The sequence below is a fragment of the Pseudoliparis swirei genome, chromosome 20, assembly GCF_029220125.1.
Source record: "Pseudoliparis swirei isolate HS2019 ecotype Mariana Trench chromosome 20, NWPU_hadal_v1, whole genome shotgun sequence".
Taxonomy (NCBI): Eukaryota; Metazoa; Chordata; class Actinopteri; order Perciformes; family Liparidae; genus Pseudoliparis; species Pseudoliparis swirei.
In genome coordinates this window covers 7,647,539-7,670,909 of record NC_079407.1, presented here as the reverse complement: position 1 = coordinate 7,670,909, position 23,371 = coordinate 7,647,539, and the positions used below count along the sequence as shown (strand labels likewise).

The 23,371-nt window shown below is 42.6% G+C and overlaps 2 protein-coding genes across 4 annotated transcripts in view; both read right to left on the bottom strand.

The window, feature by feature from the left end:
* LOC130210729 (vomeronasal type-2 receptor 1) overlaps positions 1-10,261 on the bottom strand; it is a 19,151-nt gene extending 8,890 nt beyond the window's left edge. The window contains exon 1 of the mRNA XM_056441212.1: positions 10,222-10,261. Coding sequence (XP_056297187.1) covers positions 10,222-10,261 — 40 coding nt within the window. The remainder of the gene's footprint in view (positions 1-10,221) is intronic.
* gmps (guanine monophosphate synthase) lies at positions 8,806-23,371 on the bottom strand. Of its 3 annotated transcripts, none has more exons than XM_056441364.1 (16): positions 23,065-23,371; positions 21,396-21,568; positions 21,135-21,249; positions 20,704-20,801; positions 20,051-20,154; positions 19,554-19,747; positions 18,620-18,785; positions 15,911-16,062; positions 15,545-15,718; positions 15,125-15,230; positions 14,786-14,901; positions 14,187-14,312; positions 11,816-11,931; positions 11,577-11,707; positions 10,891-11,063; positions 8,806-10,733 (listed from the first exon to the last, which is right to left on the bottom strand). In XM_056441364.1, the coding sequence occupies exons 1-16, from the start codon at positions 23,089-23,091 to the stop codon at positions 10,632-10,634; spliced, it is 2,073 nt and encodes a 690-aa protein (XP_056297339.1). In that variant the 5' UTR covers positions 23,092-23,371; the 3' UTR covers positions 8,806-10,631. The 3 variants fall into 3 exon arrangements, with proteins under 3 accessions (XP_056297339.1, XP_056297341.1, XP_056297340.1); XM_056441366.1 differs by lacking the exon at positions 23,065-23,371 and adding an exon at positions 22,648-22,988; XM_056441365.1 differs by lacking the exon at positions 23,065-23,371 and adding an exon at positions 22,319-22,588.

The window sequence follows — 23,371 nt, the reverse complement described above, 5'->3', positions numbered from 1 at the left end:
TGGTGACCTGGTGCAGCCAGAACAACCTGGAGCTCAACGCTCTAAAGACAGTGGAGATGGTTGTGGATTTCAGGAGGAATGCAGCCCCACCCGCCCTCTCATCCTGTGTGACTCCCCCGTCGACGCTGTGGAGTCCTTCCGCTTCCTGGGCTCCATCATCACCCAGGACCTCAAGTGGGAGCTGAACATCGGCTCCATCACCAAGAAGGCCCAGCAGAGGATGTTCTTCCTGAGGCAGCTGAGGAAATTCAACCTGCCAGGGAAAATGATGGTGCACTTCTACACGGCCATCGTTGAGTCCATCATCTGCTCCTCCATCACCGTCTGGCACCCTGCAGCCACAGCCAAAGACAAGTGCAGGCTGCAGAGCATCATCCTAACATCTGCTAACAGGCCACGTACCACACTCCTTCAAGGTGGCTGTTATTAAACCTCTCCTGAAGAAGCCCACTCTGGATCCAGAGGTATTGGCTAACTACAGACCGATCTCTAACCTCCCCTTCCTCTCCAAGATCCTTGAGAAAGTGGTCGCAAATCAGTTGTGCGACTTTCTACATCATAATAGTTTATTTGAGAAATTTCAATCAGGATTTAGAAAACACCACAGCACCGAGACGGCACTGGTGAAAATTACAAATGACCTCTTAATGGCAGCAGATAAAGGACTCCTCTCTGTCCTGGTCTTGTTAGACCTTAGTGCTGCATTCGACACCATTGACCATGACATCCTGTTACAGAGACTGGAGCAGTCGATTGGCATTTCAGGCACGGCACTAATTTGGTTTAAATCCTATTTATCAGATCGATCTCAGTTTGTATTTGTAAATGATGACGCCTCGATAACCACCAACGTTAATCACGGAGTTCCACAAGGTTCTGTGCTTGGACCAATTTTATTTACCTTATACATGCTTCCTTTGGGCAATATTATCAGGAAACACTCCATAAACTTTCATTGTTATGCAGATGACACTCAACTATATTTATCGATAAAACCAGAGGAGAGCAACCAACTCTGTAAAATTCAAGCATGTCTTAAAGACATTAAAACATGGATGACCTGCAACTTCTTGATGTTAAACTCAGACAAAACCGAAGTAATTTTAATCGGCCCTGAGCACCTCAGAGATCAATTATCTGGTGATGTGGATTCTGTAGACGGCATTGCCCTGGCATCCAACACCACTGTAAAGAATCTTGGCGTTATCTTTGATCGGGACTTGTCCTTTAACTCCCACGTAAAGCAAATCTCAAGGACTGCATTCTTTCATCTACGTAATATTTCAAAAATCAGGCACATCTTGTCTCAAAAAGATGCAGAAAAATTGGTTCACGTTCGTTACTTGAGACTGGATTACTGCAACTCCTTATTAGCAGGCTGCTCTAATAAATCTCTTAGGTCCCTCCAGTTGATCCAGAATGCTGCAGCTCGTGTTCTCACTAAAACTAAGAAAAGAGATCACATCACTCCTGCACTAGCTGCTCTGCACTGGCTCCCAGTAAAATCAAGAATCACTTTTAAAATTCTTCTCTTAACCTACAAAGCCTTGATTGGTGATGCTCCATCATATCTTAAGGAGCTTGTCGTACCATATTGCCCCACTAGAGAGCTACGCTCACTAAATGCGGACTACTTGTAGTTCCTAGAGTCTTAAAAAGTAGAATGGGAGCCAGAGCCTTTAGTTATCAAGCTCCTCTTTTATGGAACCAGCTTCCAATTTCAGTCCGGGAGGCAGACACAGTCACCTCGTTTAAGAGTAGACTTAAGACCTTCCTCTTTGACAGAGCTTATAGTTAGGGCTGAATCAGGTTTGCCCTGGTCCAGCCCCTTGATATGCTGCTATAGGCTTATAGCTGCCGGGGACGTTTTAGGATGCACTGAGTACCTATCTCCTCTTTTTCTCTCCTTAAGGATGAATTTTCATCTCTCAATCACACGTTACTAACTCTGCTTTCTCCCGGAAGTCCTTTTGACTTTACGTCTCATGGGGTCATCGGACCCTATGAGACGGCATAGATCCTATCTGCCTGATGGATCGTCTGGGTCGTGGAATTCCTGCTCATGACTACGCCACTGTCCTGTTGAGACTCCGCCCTCCTCCTCCCCACCGCCATCTGCCTGATGGATCGTGGAGGTCTCCATCGTGGAATATGCCTACTATGAACTATTCATACACTCTGTCATATTCATTGAATGTATTTTAACTCTAAATCTGTCCTTCTGTACACATTACATCTATTGCATCTGTCCATCCTAGGAGAGGGATCCTCCTCTGTTGCTCTCCTGCAGGTTTCTTCCCTTTTTTTCCCCCCTGAAGGGTTATTTGGGAGTTTTTCCTGGTCCGATGTGAGGTTTTGGGGCAGGGATGTCTATGTGTACAGATTGTAAAGCACTCCGAGACAAATTTGTAATTTGTGAAATTGGGCTATACAAATAAACTGAATTGAATTGAATCCGCTCGGCCGAGACGGTTATTGGCTACAATCTGCCTTCCCTCCAGGTCCTGTTCACCTCCAGGTCACTGAAGCGGGCCAGCAAGATTGTCGCTGACCCCTCCCATCCTGGTCACTCCCTGTTCGAGTCCCTCCCCTCTGGAAGGAGGCTGCGGTCCATCAGGACAAAGACCTCCCGCCACACCAAAAGCTTTTTCCCGTCGGCAGTCGGGCTCATCAATGGAGCCCGGGTCCCCCACTGACTGACTCTGTCACCCCCAGGACTCGTGTTGATTGTTGTTTGTCATGTTTGTCATGTCTAAATGTTGCACCTTCCGCCAAAAAAAAATCCTCGTTTGTGTAAACATATATGTATGTATGAATGTATATATATATATGAATGTATATATAAATATATACTTATATGTGTGTGTATATATGTATGTATGTACATCTATGTATATATGTTTACCATTTTAATTCCCTTTTACATCGAGTCAGGCCTGTACACCAAGTCCATTGTTCCTGCGAAGACTCGCAGCAGAAGACGCTACGCCAGATTCACGAACTCTATACCGGACTCTGGCAACAGGAATTCAGCCAGGAAACCACATGGACCACTGCCAGGGGGACTTGGGACCACTAAGGACCAATGGAGGGCTGAACAGGAGCCGGAGCGAGCTGCATAAAATTCATAATACAATACAGCAAAAAATGTAATAAGAAAGTCGTAACAAAGCCATCGAATAGTTGGGAAAAAAAGTGATAAAAAAGTTTGAGTATATATGTAAAAAAAAAGAACAAATATAGTACATCCTAAAAAGTCATATAAAAGCTTTAGTAAAGTTCACCATATAAAGGCATCAAGTCATCATAAATTAATTAATTAATTAATAGAAAAGTAATAGTTTAGTAAGTCAAAGAAGTCAGAAAAAGAGTATCTCATTAAAAGTCAGAAAATAAATTATAGTTTAAGTTTGAATTTAAAATGTTTGCTTTCAATATTCAACGACATCAAACACACCAGAGATGTCTCAGTTTGTATAACATTCATTTTGGCGCATATCTAGAGAAGAGGAAGAGGGAGAATAATTATTAACAAGCGACACAACAGAGAGTTACATGTATAATACACAACAATATCCTTAAAACCAATGTAAAGATTGAGAACTTGTGACCCACTAGAAGAGGAGGCGGCGCCTCTATTTCTGTATTCCCCCTTTTCTTTTGGGACAAAGCTGAAGCCTCTTCAGTCGTCGTGCACCTGCAACCGTCTACACCAGGGGTCCCCAAACTTTTTCCTGTGAGGGCCACATAACTTTTCCCTTCTCTGATTGGGGGTCAGTTTGTAACAGAAAAAGTGTGACGATCGCAGGGGTGCCTAAATGTAAACATTTATTGTTTTCCAGAAAGCCACACATAACCAAATATTAATAACCCTTTCCGGGATCTTCACACGTTCTATTTGACAGCAGCTAGTCTAGGATTTGCGTGGCCAGACTGAAAAAAGAAGAAAAAAATGCGTCGCTGGTATTGTTCAGGGGGCTGGGCTAAATGTGCAGGCGGGCCGTATCCGGCCCGCGGGCCTTAGTTTGGGGACCACTGGTCTACACAATGAACACAAACCTTGGTTTATGGAAGGAAATGAAATTGTTGCAGTTTGGACTGATGAATGTTTTTTTAAATTTCAATTAATTTTGTAATTACTTAATAAAGTAATAATTTTAATACAATTACGTTTGTATGACTGTTTTTAGGAAACACGAAGGTACCTACTTCTGTGACAATGGGATTGGGCATCTGCCCATATATAAATATATGAATATTCATAGTTTTCCCACAGTTGAAGATTGACACTGCTCTGCATGAATTTGATTGAAGAAATTAAATATGCTGTTAATTGCACAAATTGGCCATTCAATCCAAGATTCTTGCAAAAACAGATGATTACATGCACAGGCAGACAGACACGTCTGAACCAATGACTGAGAGGAAGCTGTGAGTGCCAGAGGCAACACCACTACTTGGTTATGTTAAATACATAAAACATCATAGTTTGGCTTAAAATCACAACAAAATTCAAACAAAGAAAAAGTACTTGTGTTAGGTTGGAGCTATAAAACGACAGCGTACCCAGACACATCACCCAGTCTACAAGGACTTCCTCAGACTCGTCTGTGATGTGTCAAAACTAAAGTAAAAGTTATGCCGTTTGATTTTCCCGTGTGGGATCTCGACACAAGTGCAGTGTTTCCCCCACCATTCCATCAGGGTGGCGGCCCGCCCCCCTGAAATCTCCGCCCGCCATCCTGTAATTTTCTCTATCGCGCCAGATTACAGCAGAAGTAATTTAAGGTCCCTTTTCTTTAAGAGCACGTCTTTGTTCTTTTTTTAAACAAACTAAACAGCCGTCTGTTATTGATCGTCTCGACACAGCATCATGTCATTTCTGTCTCTACGTGTCGCGTTAACACTTCTCGGCTCTCCGTCTCGCGCGCCGCAGAGCTCCGATGCCGGCGTGTCTGCGCACACAAGTGAGCACACTCCCACTAGCTGGCAGAGAGCGTTGAATATGTCGCGTGAAAAACAAACCGCTATATCTGCATTTTTTAAACGCTCCCACGGTGGAGAAGATGGAACAAGTCGCTGACCCTAACCCAACAAGGAGCCTGCTGGCTGCCATTGCCCTCACAGTCCCAGTCAGCAGTGTAAACTGTGAGAGGGACTTCTCCACCATGAACAGAGTAATATAGACTTTTCACAATGGGATTTGTTGTGTAAGCTATCACTATTCTAAGATATCAGCTTTCACTTTTAAAGCCTAACAGTTTATGTATTTGCAGGTCAAGACAAACATCCGCAACAGGCTGCAAGGAGACCATCTTGCTGCCTGCCTGCGGATTTCAATTAATGGGCCAGATGTTTCTGACTCTCCTTATCAAGAGGCTCTGGAACTCTTCTTTGAAAAGCACCGAAAAATCCACTGCAGTGACAAAACGTGCACCCTTTGTATGAAGGACTCAAAATGACTTAAGTATAAATAAATAAATAAATGCATGAATAAATATAGGAATAAATAAATAAATGCTTAAATAAATGCTTAAATAAATGTATAAATGAATAAATAAATGTATAAATAAATAAATGAATGCTTAAATAAATGTATAAATAAATAAATAAATACAGGAATGAATAAATATAAGTTATAAATCAACAGGACATCATTAAATAAATATATTTCTACATTTCTGTATTTCTTCATTTATTTATTTCTCTATTTATGTGTCCACACGTATTTCTTCATTTATTTATGTGTGACATTTACGTGTCCGTATATTCAAATGAGCTGGGCGGTCCGAACCTCATTGTTGAACAGGATTGGTCAAATCAGGGAGCAAGACAGAAGTAATCGATCCCTAGCACTTGGACCAGTGTAGACGAACAGCGTGTATTATGCATTCGTGTCTACATTCTAAATACTACTGTTATTGAGTCACGGAATGTAATTTAAGGATGTTTTCAGTCGAGAAGTTAGTAGTTTAAGCATGAAATCTGTGGTCGGTTTATCGAGATTCAGCCTAATAAGGATATGCGACAGAGATTTGAGGTCCTGCTCGCGGGACCTCTGAGTTCCGGGCTCCGGGCGCTCAGCGCGCTGTGTGGCCGCTGAGAGAAGCCTGATCTCGGTAGGACTTTTTGAAATGCTCCGCTGGCTCTGACGTCTCCGTAGCGGCTAAACATGAGATATAATTAGGTTTTGGAGGATCTAAAGAGCACAACGAGTTTATTATTTATTAACCCTCCTGTCGCCTTCGGGTCAGTTTGACCCGATTCAATGTTTAATGTCGGTGTTCTTTCGGGAGTCAACAAACAAACATAAAGTACCTCACACTTAAACTTGGAAAACAATATTAATTCTAATAATTTTCTGGAGATTTTAATAGCTGGGGTCATAGTGACCTCAAGGGTAAAATATGTTAGTAAATATAAAGGTAACAGGAGGGTTAAACATTGAATCGGGTCAAATTGACCCGAAGGCAACACAAGGGTTAAAAGATAACGTTACGTCAATTTGACTGAGATTCATAACTTCATATTGACCCTGGGTCAGGATGGAAAGCTACGAGACGTTTTATAGTTATTACCGTTTATTCGGGAACAAGTACCAGGCTACTGTGGGCGGAGTATACGACAATGAACACCGCAACACATTCTACTCCACTGTAAAGTATTTTACAGTGAATAATTAGAGTAAATTCATGAACAAGAACAGTTGATGTGGTGACGTCACACGACCAGAAAGACCGTCCTGCGTCCTCGAGAGTCTGGACTCCAAAGACCAGCACGAGTCAGGACAATGTAGCACGAGTGGTGATGCTCCATCATATCTTAAGGAGCTTGTCGTACCATATTGCCCCACTAGAGAGCTACGCTCACTAAATGCGGGACTACTTGTAGTTCCTAGAGTCTTAAAAAGTAGAATGGGAGCCAGAGCCTTTAGTTATCAAGCTCCTTTTATGGAACCAGCTTCCATTTCAGTCCGGGAGGCAGACACAGTCACCTCGTTAAGAGTAGACTTAAGACCTTCCTCTTTGACAGAGTTATAGTTAGGGCTGAATCAGGTTTGCCCTGGTCCAGCCCTTGATATGCTGCTATAGGCTTATAGCTGCCGGGGACGTTTTAGGATGCACTGAGTACCTATCTCCTCTTTTTCTCTCCTTAAGGATGAATTTTCATCTCTCAATCACACGTTACTAACTCTGCTTTCTCCCGAAGTCCTTGACTTTACGTCTCATGGGGTCATCGGACCCTATGAGACGGCATAGATCCCATCTGCCTGATGGATCGTCTGGGTCGGAATTCCTGCTCATGACTACGCCACTGTCCTGTTGAGACTCCGCCACCCTCCTCCCCACCGCCATCTGCCTGATGGATCGTGGAGGTCTCCATCGTGGAATATGCCTACTATGAACTATTCATACACTCTGTCATATTCATTGAATGTATTTTAACTCTAAATCTGTCCTTCTGTACACATTACATCTATTGCATCTGTCCATCCTAGGAGAGGGATCCTCCTCTGTTGCTCTCCAGGTTTCTTCCTTTTTTCCCCTGAAGGGTTATTTGGGAGTTTTTCCTGGTCCGATGTGAGGTTTTGGGGCAGGGATGTCTATGTGTACAGATTGTAAAGCACTCCGAGACAAATTTGTAATTTGTGAAATTGGGCTATACAAATAAACTGAATTGAATTGAATTGAATTGAGTCTGTACTCAGTGTACTTGGAATTGATAAACGGCTGAAGTCAAAAAGCTGTCTAGGCTAACTTCTGCTAACGGTTAGCTGAGCGAGACAACTTCAGCTTCATGTGCCAGGCAGAAATAGTAGAGCACAACACACCAGGTGCATCACACTCCTGTGACCAATCATGCTTCAGACAGAGGTTCGGACCGCCCAGCTCATTTGAATATACGGACACGTAAATGTCAAACATAAATAAATGAAGAAATACGTGTGGACACATAAATAGAGAAAGAAATAAATGAAGAAATACAGAAATGTAGAAATATATTTATTTAATGATGTCCTGTTGATTTATAACTTATATTTATTCATTCCTGTATTTATACATTTATTTATTCAAGCATTTATTTATACATTTATTTAAGCATTTATTTATTTATTCCCATATTTATTCATGCATTTATTTATTTATTTATACTTAAGTCATTTTGAGTCCTCCATACCTTTGTGGTGGTCATGGAAATAAATGAACACCAACATGTTTCAAGTTTTTGTGTCGGTCGGTCGGTCGGTTCCCCGCCCTGAACCTGTAAACCTAGGGGAAACACTATATATATATATATATATATATATATATATATAAATAATGCAAAAGGCTGCAATGGAAGCATGTGGAATAATTTCAACTGCCTGTTCAATGGGGGAAAAGAAATGTTATGACTCGGAGAAAAAAATTAATTAAATGACGTGTGGATAGTTAAAGCAGCGGGGAAGGAAGTAAACACAAACACTTAATCTAATTCATTTCTATGGAGTCAGTTCATAATTTTTTTTTTAAACAATAAATCAAGTAAAAAGTAAAAATAGCAAGAACATGAGGAAAAGTAACATGTGTGGACTAAAGCAACTCCTCAAAGAAGCTCTACAATAACTCAACATCCAAATTTGAATATTGTTCTTTCGCTACTTTTGAAAGAATTATTAACTAGTAAGCTGTAATTTACTTAAAAAGTTATTTTGATCCACTGTATTTTGTCATTATTATACACAAAAATGAATAATCTCTATGAAGAAAAACTATAGAGATGAAATTGAATGAAGAGAAACTGCTCATTAAAGAAGGGAGACGATTCAACATGGAGATCTTTATTAAAGCTCAGTTTTCCATTGTACAAATGTTATCATAGCTGAACCTGCATGCAGTGGCTTGGTTTGAGGCACGTTACTAAGGAGAATGAGCGCAGTTGAATACAAATAAATCAAACCCATCCAAAAAAAAGAACAGACATTAAATTGCAAAACTTAATCTTATCAACGTCGCAAATAAATCCAAATACGAAATTGTGTGTCCAATATTATCAAGCTGTCGTTTTCTATGGAGACATATGCAACAGAAAACACGTGTATAAAAGGCAGAACAGAGGGAGACTAATAGCAGTTAAAACAATTTAGGAAAACATTTCATTTTGCAATTAGAGTATTTTTAAGGTTAGGGAGAGAACAGAGAATGAGAGGCACAAAGAATAACGCTGAGTCATGAGAACCAAGTGAAATTGCTCCAATACACTTTAAAATCTCAGTTAAACCTGAACTCTGTATTTACTGAGGACTAAGTGAAGAGACGAGATTGTGATGTGCTTAATGTTTTGACAACAGAAATTAATTAAGCAGTCGAAGCCTTTTTGATAAAGTGAAGAGATAGCGACCGACAATCTGACCTTTGACTCCTCGCAGCAACACACTTAAATAAGCTGAAGTTGCCACTGGATGCAAGATTCTGCACCAATGCTTTCTTTATGGGTGGAAAAATAAAAAAAGGCAAAATGTGCAAAAATGTGCCCCTGCACCACAAAAAAGCAGCCAAATAATGATACAAAGACAAGTGCAATGTACACAATGGTTATGAACTCTACTGTACTTATAATTTTGCTAATAGTTAATCCTCATCATATTTATTCTTCATAAAAAGCATACATATTGCAGCATGAAGAGAAACAGTGTTATATCCTCGTTTCCGGAAACATTGAAGTCCAGGTCGAGTCACATCAAGAAATAAACATAAACAACAGAACAGGCACAAACAAAGTCGCCCATCGTATCACCGCCCTGCACACCAGGCACCAAACTGAAGCTCATCCCGGGTTGTCCGCTGGCCACCGTGGCACAGCAACAAGTCAAGAGCTGTTGTCAACTAATGTAACCTGGAGAAGATCGTCAAGAGGAGCCCACAATGTGATACATCACCACGCCTTCTACTTTTGGCAAGACAGAAAGCTTAAAAATTATTGATTGGTCACATAGGTTGCCGTTTTGGTTTTCACCTTAAAAACAATCAACCTTCTTCGTAGCAGTTTACAGGCAGCAACTGAAAATGAACAAATGGAGGATAGTCTAAGGTTGAGAATTGTCTGACCCACAACTGTGAATTAAAAACATATCCGACAAAAAACAATTGCTGGAACTCTTGTAGTTTGTGACACTCGTTTGCTAGTTTTCATGTTCAGCTCGTCCCTAAATGCAACCTGAGGCATAATATCAACGTTCACCTTCTGAGCTTCTCACAACCTCTTGCCACTTGCCTTCCATGGTTGACCTTAAAAACAGGAAGCAGCAATTGACCTTTTCATTATAGAGAGGAAACACATTGATGTACATAGATCAAGTGACGATATATTATCAATAACCAACATTAATCAATCCCTATCGCCAAAAATATTAAGACCAGGGAGGAGCGGTGGGGAGGGCAGAGTAGAAGCGCCTTTGCATGTGCGCCCGTCACAGTAAGGTCTGCCTTCCATGGGAATGTTGAAGAGAGAGAGGGAGGGGGTGGGACGGGGGAAAGGGGGTGGGAGGGGGGATTAACCAGTCCTCTGAGATCTGTTGAGTGTGTTTATGCATTGTGTGTGAGTGTGTGTGAGTGTGTGTGAGTTCTATCGGTATGACATCATGCTGTGTTTTATTCCCACTCTGTGGTGGCAGGTGGCTTGGAGGTCAGGTCATACATGACTCTGGAGATGCCCGGGATCTTCTTGATCTCATTTACCATCTTCAGCACCACCTGCGAAAAAACAAGACAGCCGGCTCTTAGAATGTAAAGCGAAAACAATATTTAAATCATTCTGGGGCTGATGATGCTCAACACCCTTAACATCGGGTAGTATCCATGACGATCAGATAACGCCAGGAGGAAGTAGAGAGCTTGAATCATGGCATACCTCCTCTGGGATGTGGTTTCCTGGCGTGGCAGGGATGCCGGTCATGAAATCATTGGTGATGAAGGTGCGGATCACCACAGAGCGCCGGCAGGAGGGTTGTTTTTGCAAAGAGTCGCGGTCAAAGTGCAGGGGGGTCAAGATGATCGGCATCTGGCTGATCTTACTGGAATAGCCTGCAAGAGAGAACATTTTCTCATTGCAGCTATAACAACTTTTCTTTTTTGAAACAAAAAAATTGTTTCACTGTCCAAAAATTTGTATATATATTTTTTAATTGATTAAATCATGTCTGTCTGTATGGCAGATTGAGGCAATAACAAAACAAATTAGAAAAAATGGCTTTTTAAATATCTTTATGAAGCAAAAAGGACGACATCATACTCTTATGGATCATTTATACAATATCAAATGTGGACAAAATGATCTTCAAATCCACCCTGAATTACTGAGTGAACCCCCAGACAGTCGAGAACAGACATATCACACGAACCAGTATGTGGTTTGCCTCTGGGGAAACGTTAAATTCCTCATGTGGATGCAGGTATGCAGACACGTAGACTATTCTTAAAACGTATATGGACATATTAATACAAGGCTTTGGCTCTAGAGCAGCTACAGGGTTAAAATAGATCTGTAGTTGCATTTTATTGTATTTACTCAAGTTGCACACACACACACACACTTACCAGACTCTCTAAGGATAGAGTGAGCGACAAAGTCAGCCTGTCTGAGTGTGCTCAGCACGCCTGTGGTCAGGAAGGTCGGGGTAATGTCTGTAGGCGGCTCTTTCACTGGAGAGCCAAAGACATACACGACTCTGGAAAAAAAGAGAGACATGAATGAATGGATGAGTGCCAACAAATTACACACCGTGTCTACTGTGGCATATCACATGGGAGCCATGGACAGCAGGGCGGTGTATTACCTATTGATACTATGGCACAGGCGAGGGATGAGTCTGGTCAGGAACATGAGAGATTCCCAGTGTGGCGACTCTTTACTTGTGATGCCGCACACGTAACTGTAGGACCGGCAATCCCCCTGAGACAGAAGATGTATTTTTACAGTCATTTATAAATTAGGCTTACTAGAAAAACGGAGAGAAAAAACCAGAGAACACAAAAGTTAGATTGATGTACGGCCCATGTTTGAACTTCTAAACATTTCCTTTTCAAATAATAAAACTAGGGCTGCAACTAACAATTATTTTGATAATCGATTAATCGGTTGATTATTTGATCGATTAATCGGATTTAAAAAACTTTAATTTTCAACCCTTTATTCAAAACAGGGTCCGTACGGTCATGGAAAACCTGGAAAAGTCATGGAATTTTTAAATGGCTATGAGCAGGCCTAGAAAAGTAATTGAAAAAAAATAAAATCCCAAAATATTTGGAAAAGTAATGCAAATTTGTTTCATTCAAATGTTAATTTACACAGAATATATACTGTATGCTTTGGAATTCTCATTGTTATTTTAAATCCTACATCTTCTCACTTTGTCACGTATAGACAGAGTTTTCACAAAATGTTTAATCATGGAAATTTGGTTTAAAGTCATGGAAAGGTCCTGGAGATCCACTGGTCACCATGGTGATGAACCGTCACAAACAGACTGACAGCTCTCCTCTCCTGAGCAGTGGTCCCCATGTGGCCCCCTGAACAATATCAGAGACGCGTTCCGAGTCATTATTTTTTTCACCTGGCCCGCTGCCGTTGAGATTACAGTGAGACGCGGAAAAAATGTGAAGTGGTGCTCTTCGCAATAAAACATCTTTGATGGACGTGTCGCGTCTCGGCCAATCAGCGTTCAGATGTCCACAGCGTTTGGGAAGTTAGGTTAGCTTGAATGTTAGTCCGCTACATCTGCTGCTGTCACGCTGCACGGTGTAGCGATGCTAACAAAGTACCCGCACGTTAAAAACGATGTGATTTAGCATATTTTTAGTATCGATACTTCATTAAAGAGCGATCAGAGCGCACGCTGCCCGCTCCGTTAATATGTTCTGCACACGCAGCGCGCAGCACCACAGGGAGTGGGAGGTTTAACTCTGCCCTTTCTCCGCGGAAAAATATGTTCCGCTATCCGCCACGGAATTAATAACCACGTTTTCTATGTTATACTCTTGTGGAAATGCCACACACGTCGTGACATGTAGCGCCCTGGTGTCTGGGTTCATAACGTCACCCGTAGGCGCACTTAGCTCCGTGAATGTCTCCGACTGCGTGAATGACTTCCGCATCCAGCGCCACGTGAGCAGCAGCAGCCAATTAGATTCATCAACAGAGGAGCAGCTCAGCGCTGATTGGCTCTCACAACGCAGCGCCCGCCTCCCTCCACTCTTGTTTCTCCTGCGCCGCTCTGCGCTCAACTCAACTTTGTTTATACTCCGTGACTTATTGAGCGCCGTAATAATCGCACGACACAACGAATCGATAATGAAATTCGTTGCCAACTATTTTAATAATCGATTTTTATCGATTCGATGTTGCAGCCCTAAATAAAACCGTGAAGTTTCTTCAAATAAAGTGTACAGATCACATCTGTCCGTGTTCACTACCAACAAACTCCCCAGAAATAAATGCTGCCTGTGTGAGTCCACAGTCTCCTGTCTGACCCACAATTTGAGGTTATGGGTGATTTAAAACTCAAACAGGAAGTACTAGGACACGCCCACACCCAGTCACTGCGAAACAGTACAGGTCCATTTACATTACTGGAAAAGTTGAGGGGAAAACTAAAACGTGTCACAATATTTACAACAGACCGATCCCTTGGCTGAAAAAAGAATAGAAAAAGAAAAAAAGAGACACACAAACAAGTTAAAAATAAAGAAACAGAGGCTTTGTGTGGGTGGGTATGTCTCGTGGTTAACCACTAGATTATAGTTAGAACGCAGCGAGACAAACGGCACAAAATGAGACACACTGCTTCACGCTTCCTTCTAAAGGCCTCGGCATACATGTGAACCCACCCACTCCTGAACAAATGAGCTACGTTTGGCTCAACCTACAAACTGCTCTCTTTAACTTCCACTTGGCCTTGGAAGAAGAAGCCACTGCAGCACGTCTGCTTTAAAACTATTTGGACTGCAGATTAAAGCATTCGGGCTGAAGCATTACTCACATCATGCGAGACAGAAGATGTAGACCGTAGGAATGTGTGGACCTTAATACCCTTCAAATTGTCAGTAAAGCCCATCTTACCAGATTTTTCGGGACAGCGAAAAAAGACAACGCACAAAAATTCAGTGCGATGAGTTCGATTTGAGGAATCGGTTGAACCGCTAGTTTACCTGGACGCCGACCGTTTTGATGGGCAGCAGGAAGGCATTGAGTGCATGAAGGCTGGTGATCTGCAGGAGCTTCTCTTCCTCCTCGTCTGATATGCACGACTTGACTCTCTGCAGCAACACATGGGGCTGGAGGAGAGAGGGAGAGAGAGAGAGCAAGAGAGAGAATTTTTAGTTCAAAATCATGCATTTTATTGCTAGTTTGTGTGAAAAATGAATATCGTTGCCAATAACTGGAGGGAACATGCTGCTGGGTCAATACACAGTAATACATATAATAAAGTCGAGTTATACTAATAATAATAATTGAGTTGGAATACTTGGTGGCTCCCCTGGTTCTATTGGAAGTGGTAATCCTCCATCCATCTTGGATTTGTTTGGATCTATGTGCTACCTCTAATATTTGTCATCCAGTAAATACATTTGTATACGAAAATGTGCATGCAACATACAAACTGCAGAAAAAGAGCCATATTCACAGTGGTTCATTTCCTGCCAGTAGTTGCAAACATATGAATTGTGATCCTGTTTATGCCATTTTCCTAAAACACAGGACAGCAGATATCTGTGACCTGATATGTATGACTCTGTATTGAGCTGACCTTCTTGACACTTGCAGAGAAGTCTGTGATGATTTTAAGGATGTTGTTTGTTTCAGCAAAGTCCTTACAGACGAAGGGCTCCTCTGCACAAATCACTCTGATGGCTAAACCTGGACCTAAAAAAAACAAAGCGGAGAGGAGGTGCACCTTCCGTTAGCAAATATGGGAGCAACGTGAGGACAGTTTTGAGTCAGTCTGATTCATCGAGTAAACGAGTACATGAGGGAAAAGAGACGTGTCAAGACAGGAGAAAATGGTAGCAATAAAATCACTAAACATGATATGAATAATCCCTTTCGTCAGCGCGGTCACATGGTTGGCATGCGTTTATGTACTTGCCAGGGAAAGGGTGTCGGCAGACAATCTCCTCTGGCAGGCCCAGCTCTCTCCCCAGCGCTCTGACCTCATCTTTATGGAAATCTTTCAGTGGTTCGATTACTTTTCCCTGGAGGATCACAAAGGAGTGGAATCAGCATTAAAGCAGAGTGAGGTACATGCTTAGCTGTTGCATTGTTGTGCGTTGATATAAAAGTATATTGAGTGTGACAAAAACAATAAATAGAACGTGAGCAGTAAACAGCTCATAAGGATAAGAATGAATGAAGATTCAGTGCTCCTTCGAGACACTGAACAACTGTTGGAGAAAGAAGCCCTTACAAGGGGATGTCAAGAAGAAAAAAAGGTAATTAAAAAAAGTGAACGATGCTTAGCCGTTAGCCGTCCTCATAGTATTTGTGTGGATGTGTACATGTGCATTACCTCATCTCGGAGTTTGCGGATGAGCTCAGTGTCATTGTGATGCGTTTTGATGACTTCCGCCTTGCCGCTGGCAAGATGAGAGGCGCTCTCAATGAGATCGGGCCGCAAGGTACCCTGGGCCAGGAAAACCTCTTCAGGCTTCAGATTCAGCGCTCCTATAACTTCATTTGCCACCTGTGAAGCAACGGAATGCAAATCGTCAGATACAACAGTGGAGTAGTAACTTAAAGAAAACATAAACCAGCCACGTTGGCAAGAATTCAGCTGAGCTGACAATGTGATAACTGACGACGTGTTAGGCAGTCAAGCTGGCAGGTTGAAATAAAAAAGTGATGTATAACAAAGACGCTAAGAACAAATACTCACTTTGACAAATGTATCCCCGATGATTTTCCTTTTCTCTTCTGGGTTGGTCGTCATATTCAAAGTCTTGCTGATGCGTTTTCGTGGCGTCCTGTCCTCCTCAGAGATGGGGAGACTTGTTGTTCCGTTGTAGAAGGTGTGAGCTGCGTTCACCACTAAATAAAGTGACATTTTAGAGCAGAAAGAGAAAGATTTCATTTGGATACCAATTCGTCATTTACAGTCTGTTAAAATATAATGACAACTACTAGGGATGCACCGATCTGATCGGCGCCGATCCATATCGGCCGATATTCCCATTATCGGTTTTGATCGGCGTTCTCAAAACGGCCGATCAGATGACGTAACATCTGCGAGAACTATCAGACGTTTCAATCGCCGCGCACCGCAACGGAGACGATGCGCCCGGCGAGGGCCGCAGAGTGAGAGGTCCACGAGGGGATCCTCACGCACCGAGCGGCGTCCCCGTCCCCCGAGTTGAATCTCTGGGTCGACTCAGCCGACTCTCACATGTCTGAGCCCCTATAGACTGATGCTCACGGTAAACGCATTCGATCGGGAGCGCGAGGGTTTTGATAAAGTTAGCGGAAGGATTTAATTGACAACATCCGGTTGTGCAAAGTTAGCGAAAAGAACCACGTGAAACAACATCCGTTTATCAAAATAAGATGTCGACAAATCATACACGAACATATAAAAGTAAACAATGAACTGATTTTGTATCATTATAGATCTTTTCTGAGATTTAGCTTAAATTATGCTAACATTAAAACATTTTTACTGTACCAAGGAAGAGTTTATAAAAAAAGTCCTGTAAATAGATTTCCCCAAGAGTTCCAGGAAATGAATAATGCAGATGTGTTCCATACATATCTGAAATCCCCTACAATAGCAATCAATCAATTTTAATGTATCAATTAGGGCATTTTTCAAAGTAAAAGTCCTAAATGTTTAAAGAAATCGGTAATTTCTTTAATGTTTGAGGTGCTTTATATATGTATTTCCTCAGTCCTAGGCAATAATGCTACACAATAAATAGAATGCTTCAATCGACACCGTGATTGGTGATCGGTATTATCAGATCGGCAGATACTGATTTCAGTGATCGGTGATCGGCACCAAAAACCTGATCGGTGCATCTCTAACAACTACCCAAGAAGGCCGGCTCCATCATTGGCTGCATACTGGACAGTCTGGAGAAGGTGGTGGAGACGACACTGAAGAAATGATTATCCATATTGGATAACCCGGACCCCCCTCACCACTGTTACTGCAGGGACAGCGGAGCACGTTCTCCAACAGAGTCCTCCAAGTACGTTTCCACAAGCACAGATAGAGGAGATCCTTCATGCCCATTGCAATAACAAACTGTTGTTTGTTTGGCTACATCTTGGCACTACCATTTTATTTTATTAGTTAATTTAATAAAATAGCAGTATCTTTGTAGATACTGTGCATTTTTCTTATTATTCTATTTTTTAAATATATTGTGCATTTTTCATTGCATACCTGTTTGTGTAAATGCTGCTGTAGCGAAGAAATGTCAACTTGCAGGATTACTAAAGTAACCATCTATCTATAAACTGCAATAACAAGTATAAAGGACGCACTCCCTTCACTCGTAAAGTCTCGTTGTACCAGCCCAACTGATATAGAACACCAGGACGTTGGTCCCTACTAGGGCTGCAACTAACGATTATTTTGATAATTGATTAATCGGTTGATTATTTGATCGATTAATCGGATAAAAAACTTTAATTTTCAACCCTTTATTCAAAACAGGGTCCGTACGGTCATGGAAAACCTGGAAAAGTCATGGGATTTTTAAATGGCTATTAGCAGGCCTAGAAATGTAATTAAAAATATATATAATCCCCAAATAATTGGAAAAGTAATGCAAATGTGTTATATTCAAATGTTAATTTACACGGTATATATACGGTATGCTTTGGAATTCTCATTATTAGTTTAAATACTACATCTTCTCACTTTGTCACGTATAGACAGAGTTCACAAAATGTTTAATCATGGAAATTTGGTTTAAAGTCCTGGAAAGGTCCTGGAGATCCACTGGTCAGCATGTGGATGAACCTGTTCACTGGTCAGCATGTGGATGAACCTGTTCACTGGTCACCATGGTGATGAACCCTGTTCACTGGTCAGCATGTGGATGAACCCTGTCACAACCAGACTGACAGCGGTTTACTCTCCTGAGTTGGCTATTTATGGATTAAACGCCTCATACGGTGAGGGGGCGTGGCTTATCTCTGTTTCCTTTCTCCGTGGAAAAATATTTTCCGCCATCCGCCACGGAATAAATAACCACTTTTCTCCGTTTTACGTCTTGTGGAAATGCCACACACGTCGTAGCACCCTGGTGTCGGGGTTCATAACGTCACCCTTAGGCGCACTTAGCTCCGTGAATGTCTCCGACTACGTGAATGACTTCCGCATCCAGCGCCACGAGGGCAGCAGCAGCCAATTAGATTCATCAACAGCGAAGCAGCTCAGCACTGATTGGCTCTCACAACGCAGCGTTCTGTCTTTCCTCTCTCTCCGCTCCGCTCTCGTTTCTCCTGCGCTTAACTCAACTGTTTTTATACTCCGCGACTTATTGAGCGCCGTAATAATCGCGCGACACAACGAATCGATCATGAAATTCGTTGCCAACTATTTTAATCATCGATTCGTTGTTGCAGCCCTAGTCCCTACCTTTGAGTTTGATGCCCAGCTTGGTGAGGGCCTCCTCCACACTCTGACTCTCTCTCTTCCTCATGAAGCCGTTGTCGATGTGAACGGCTATCACCTGGTCCTGGTTTAGCGCTTTGTTCAGGAGAGCTGTGCAAACTGTTGAGTCTACCCCGCCACTCAGCAGCACCTGAATAAAACATTAGAAACAGTCACGAACTGCAGTCACATAGTTTAGCAGTGACATCCAGCCTCTGCTGGAATTCTCTCCCCACTCTCTCGCTAAACAACTGCATGTCTAATCTAGTTTTACGTCGGCCTCCCGATGCGTTGGTCATGTTGTGTTTGACAGACTGTATCTAATGTGTTGTCTGATAGCAGGCTGTAAAATATTAGGCAATGTCAACCCGATCAAAAAGAAAGAAAGGACTACAGCCATGACACTTCTTTACTTATATTAGCTGACTATTAACCTTTGTGACTCACACCGCCAAATGGACGACAGAGTACAGTGAAACGTGTATCATTGAGACTGTAGTTAAAGAACAAGAAACAGAGGCTGCATGCATTACTTTAAATATAAATCATGTGCCTTGAGGTCATTTCTTACACTCATTTATTGCCTTCAAAATCCCTCGAGATGAAGCCCAGTTAGACTGCGCTCAGGGAGTCGATTACCTCTTTTCAGATAAAACTGGGTTTCATTTGAGAGTTTAATTGGTTCTACTTTGCTTCCCACCACTGCTGCTGCTACTGCTGTCACAACTTCCTAAGTGGCTACTAAATATCACAATCAGCAACCCAGCTTTTGACTTCAGTCAAACCATCTCCCATTGTTGGTTCAAATGTGCTGAGAAATTATTTGGTTCCTTTTTCTGCTTTTGTTTTTCTTTGTCTGCCCTAAAAATGTTTGGATTAGAAGGCACACATTCATGAAACGTTGTGCAGTTTTACTCACCAGCACTTTAGACTTCTTTACTTTTTCTTTGATGTCGTCGATGCAGACCTGTTGGCGGTTCTGTACAGTAAATGTACTGGTGCATCCTGCAATCTCGAACAGGAAGTTCCGCAGCATCTCAGTGCCTCTCTCGGTCAGGTCAACTTCAGGGTGAAACTGTGTCCCATACAGTTTCTTCTGTTCGTTAGCAATCCCTGGTGGGTACATCAGAAGTGGCAAAGGACTGTTAACATAGCTATTTATCCTCTTTGAATGACACTTCAAACTAAATTAGGATTTGTAATAGACTTGAAAAAGAAAAAAAGACTCAAAATATCGATTTAGTATTCTTCTCACAGGCTGTGTCAGATGTGTATACATATATACATTCTGAGGCTTTATAATCAAGACAAACAAATAAAAGGTGTTTATTTGGGACCTGCGTGAGAGTCTATGACGACAATCTAAATTTAGATGATATTAATGACGGGTCACAACTCATTTCACATGCTGCTCACCGGCAATGATGTTCCCGGATTGGGCCACCACTTTAAAGCCATCAGCCACTTTTTCCACACTGTCTCCGTGGGTGAGCAGGACCAGTTCCTCCTTCTGAAGGCCCCTGAGAACATAAACGCACACATCGACGTCAGAGGAAGATGTGCGGTGTTCAATGTTAAATGTGTACAGGCTTGCTTTTGCTGGTTGCATGCAAGTTAAGTGTGAGAGGCAGACAGTAATAAAAGACTGCAGCCATCTATTTTAGACTCTGCAGTATTTGTGTAACAACCAGGGGGAAATATGTGACTGCCGGACTGCTCCTGCAGCTTATGCAGTAATTTAGGCACTTGGACAAACCTGTTGGACAGCAGTTTTTTCCATTTTTTAATACAGCCCACAACAATGTTTCCTCCATTATTTAAGTGAAGAGATGGTACTGTAAGTTTGCTGACTGATGGAGAAGGGATTTCGTGAATGCATATATTAAGGGTTGAGTGACATTGGCTGTCTTCAATAGATTAAAGTCATGTCAGATGAACTCCATGTGCCATTCCTTTGCAGCCACATGCTGAGGGAGGGCCCAACCCTAGTTCCTCCAAACTCTCAATATGTTTAAATATGTCTAAGACTCCAGTTAATATGTTCTTGTTATCCACTTAAGCAACCATACCTGAAGAGAGAACAAGTGTTGTCCAGTCCAATGCTGAACACGCCATCTTCCCTGACACTCTTTTTGTGTACTGTGCCACCGAAAACCTTATTCATCATCTGAAAGACACACGCAGAGCAAAGTTAACACTTGGACACAAAGATGACATGTTAGTGTGATTCCAAAGATAACTGCCAGCTGTCATGAGAAGGGAATGGATGGCTGCTGGTTTTAGTTTCCAAGCAAGCTTGGAAAATTGGACAATTAATGCTTTCTTCCCCCTCAGCTTGTGTCAAAGTGCCCTTGAAGAAGGTGATGAAGGCCCAGCTGACCCAGGAGAGCTAAATAGCAGCCCCGGGTAGAAAGATCTTTAAGTCCAGCTGCTCATTGTGAATGTGTTAAACCCTCCCATCACAGAAGTTTACTGTGTACGCATGCATGCGCATAGATACCTGCATCCCATAGCAAATCCCAAGGACAGGCTTTCCCATAGTGAATATGGCAGGGTCGAACCAGGGGGCATCTTCTGCATACACTGAAGCGGGACCTCCTGAAATGATGATTGCCCTAAGAAGAGGAACGGAGATCAAAAACAAATCAAGGCAAATGTATTATAAAAAACTTCCATAATGACAAAATAATGTTATAACAATGCTATAATACAATGTTTTAAAAAACCCATTATCTGGTTCATATGCTTCTCATATCTGTACCTGTAGCCCTGTTCTCTGATGGTGAAGGCCGGGGTCTCCAAAGGGAGGATCTCAGAGCGTACGCACATCTCCCGCACCCGTCTGTCAATCACCTTGCCATACTGGGCCCCAGCATCCAGGATCGCCACCGCCCCCTCATATGAGCCATTCTGCTCTGTGCTGCTGATCTCCAGCTGAGAACGGACATACACACACACACACACACACACACACACACACACACACACACACACACACACACACACACACACACACACACACACACACACACACACACACAGTCTTAATTCAAGTGCTTGTCTTGAGCCGAGCGGGCAAGTACATACATTCTCTCATGCACACAAGTATTTACTGAATGATTCTGACAAGCACGGAGAAAATTACTCCCTAATTCCGTCCTTAACGTCGACAGATTGGTGGAGGTAAGGTAACCCACTCCTCCTCGCCTTAACTGTGCTCCACTTCAGACATCCTCGTGGAAAATGTGACCCAATAAAGCCTAATATAATTATGGACATGTGAGCGTTGAATATAGACAGTCAACTCTTGTGAAACGTGGTGTAACCAGTCAGCCCATCAGTAGAATCACATGAAACCTACAAGTCAGTCAAAGGCTAGGTTATCTGTTTCGCTATGACATAACTTAAGTATGGATTTTTATAAATATAAGCACATCTCTCAGTTTGGGAAGCAATTGTCAGTACAAGAAGTAGAGAGAAGTCAAGTCACTGATAGACAATGCATCTAAAAAATGTTAAACGGGGTAGATCCCACGTGGTTTGTTGAGACACTTCCGCTGTAGATGTTTTCTAAAAACAACTAGCATGAGGCATCACTTCAGATGTTTCAGCTGGCGTATTAACGTTAAAAACACATTGTCGCAATAAGACAACAACAAACGACAGTTTCACAGCAAACTTTACCAAATCAGCGGTTAACACATCCATTAGTGGCTCCTGTTGTCGGAAAGGGAACGTTAAACGCCTAAACGCCAGTTGGCTCCTTCTAGCTTCGTGACGACGTTAGCCAAGTTGTTAGTTAACGTCCATTGGCTTTTAGTATGTGTCAGGCAGCCGAGTAAAATAAACTAGTAACCCGCGGCCTCAATGTCACTTTACAAAATGAAAGCCAGAAAAGCCGCAATACACGACTTTCGGTACGTAGTACTTTCACTACAAACTGAGCTCGGGCTAGCTAACCGATACCCCGTGTAGCATGCTAGGTCACGGGCAGCATAAGCAGCGGTAATCACCATTAGCTTGTTAGCAGCACGTCCCGCAGAGCAGCTGGCTAAGTTAGCGGAGCTAAGCTAAAAACCCACGCGGTGCGTGGAGGCGAAGGCTCTCCGGGATTGATCCACTATGGGGAGAAGGCAAGCACGACTAGACTTTAAACGTGTGAAAGACTTCGGAAACCCGTAATTGAGATATCATGTGCGGTCACGAGCAACGTGTTCATGTAATACTGCAACAGGCGCCAGCGTATTCGGAGCTCCTCGGCAGAGCTGGTGATACCGCTGCATGCACTCTAACTTTCCCCCCTCTGGAGGTACACACAGGCTGTAATTAACCGTTGGTGAGGGGGGACTACACCGGGAATCCTCACACAGGGAACCGGTCAACCGGGCTACAAAGTACCGAAAGCAGCGGGTCGTCCCCGTACCACTGACCTTGCTTTCTCCGTTGCACACAGCCATAGGGAACTGCCTTGTGGTGGAATGAGCTTTCCCCTTAGCCTCGGTGTCCCAGGTCTCAGAAAGAGAGAGAGAGAGAGAGAGGGAGAGCGAGATAGAGCGGGCTACTGGTTAGCTCCTGTCTCCCTGGCTCAGTACGCCAACTACTGTCTCAAGAGCAGATTTGGGTTGTTGAGGGTTGAAGATGAGCTGTCACAGACTCTTCTACTCCGGCAGGGAATAACTTTCACAGCGGGGGAACAGATTTAGTGAACGTGCCATGGGGTGGAGCGCAAAGTTAAAT

Bases quoted from the DNA above. Each gene is read 5' to 3' on its own strand.
- gmps (XM_056441364.1), bottom strand. From the start codon at position 23,091: ATGGCTGTGTGCAACGGAGAAAGCAAG. The intron at 15,719-15,910 runs GTGAGTATTTGT...GTTGCTTCACAG, and splicing joins TCGGGGATACATTTGTCAAA to GTGGCAAATGAAGTTATAGG. The intron at 11,708-11,815 runs GTAATACACCGC...CTTTTTTTCCAG, and splicing joins CTGTGCCATAGTATCAATAG to AGTCGTGTATGTCTTTGGCT.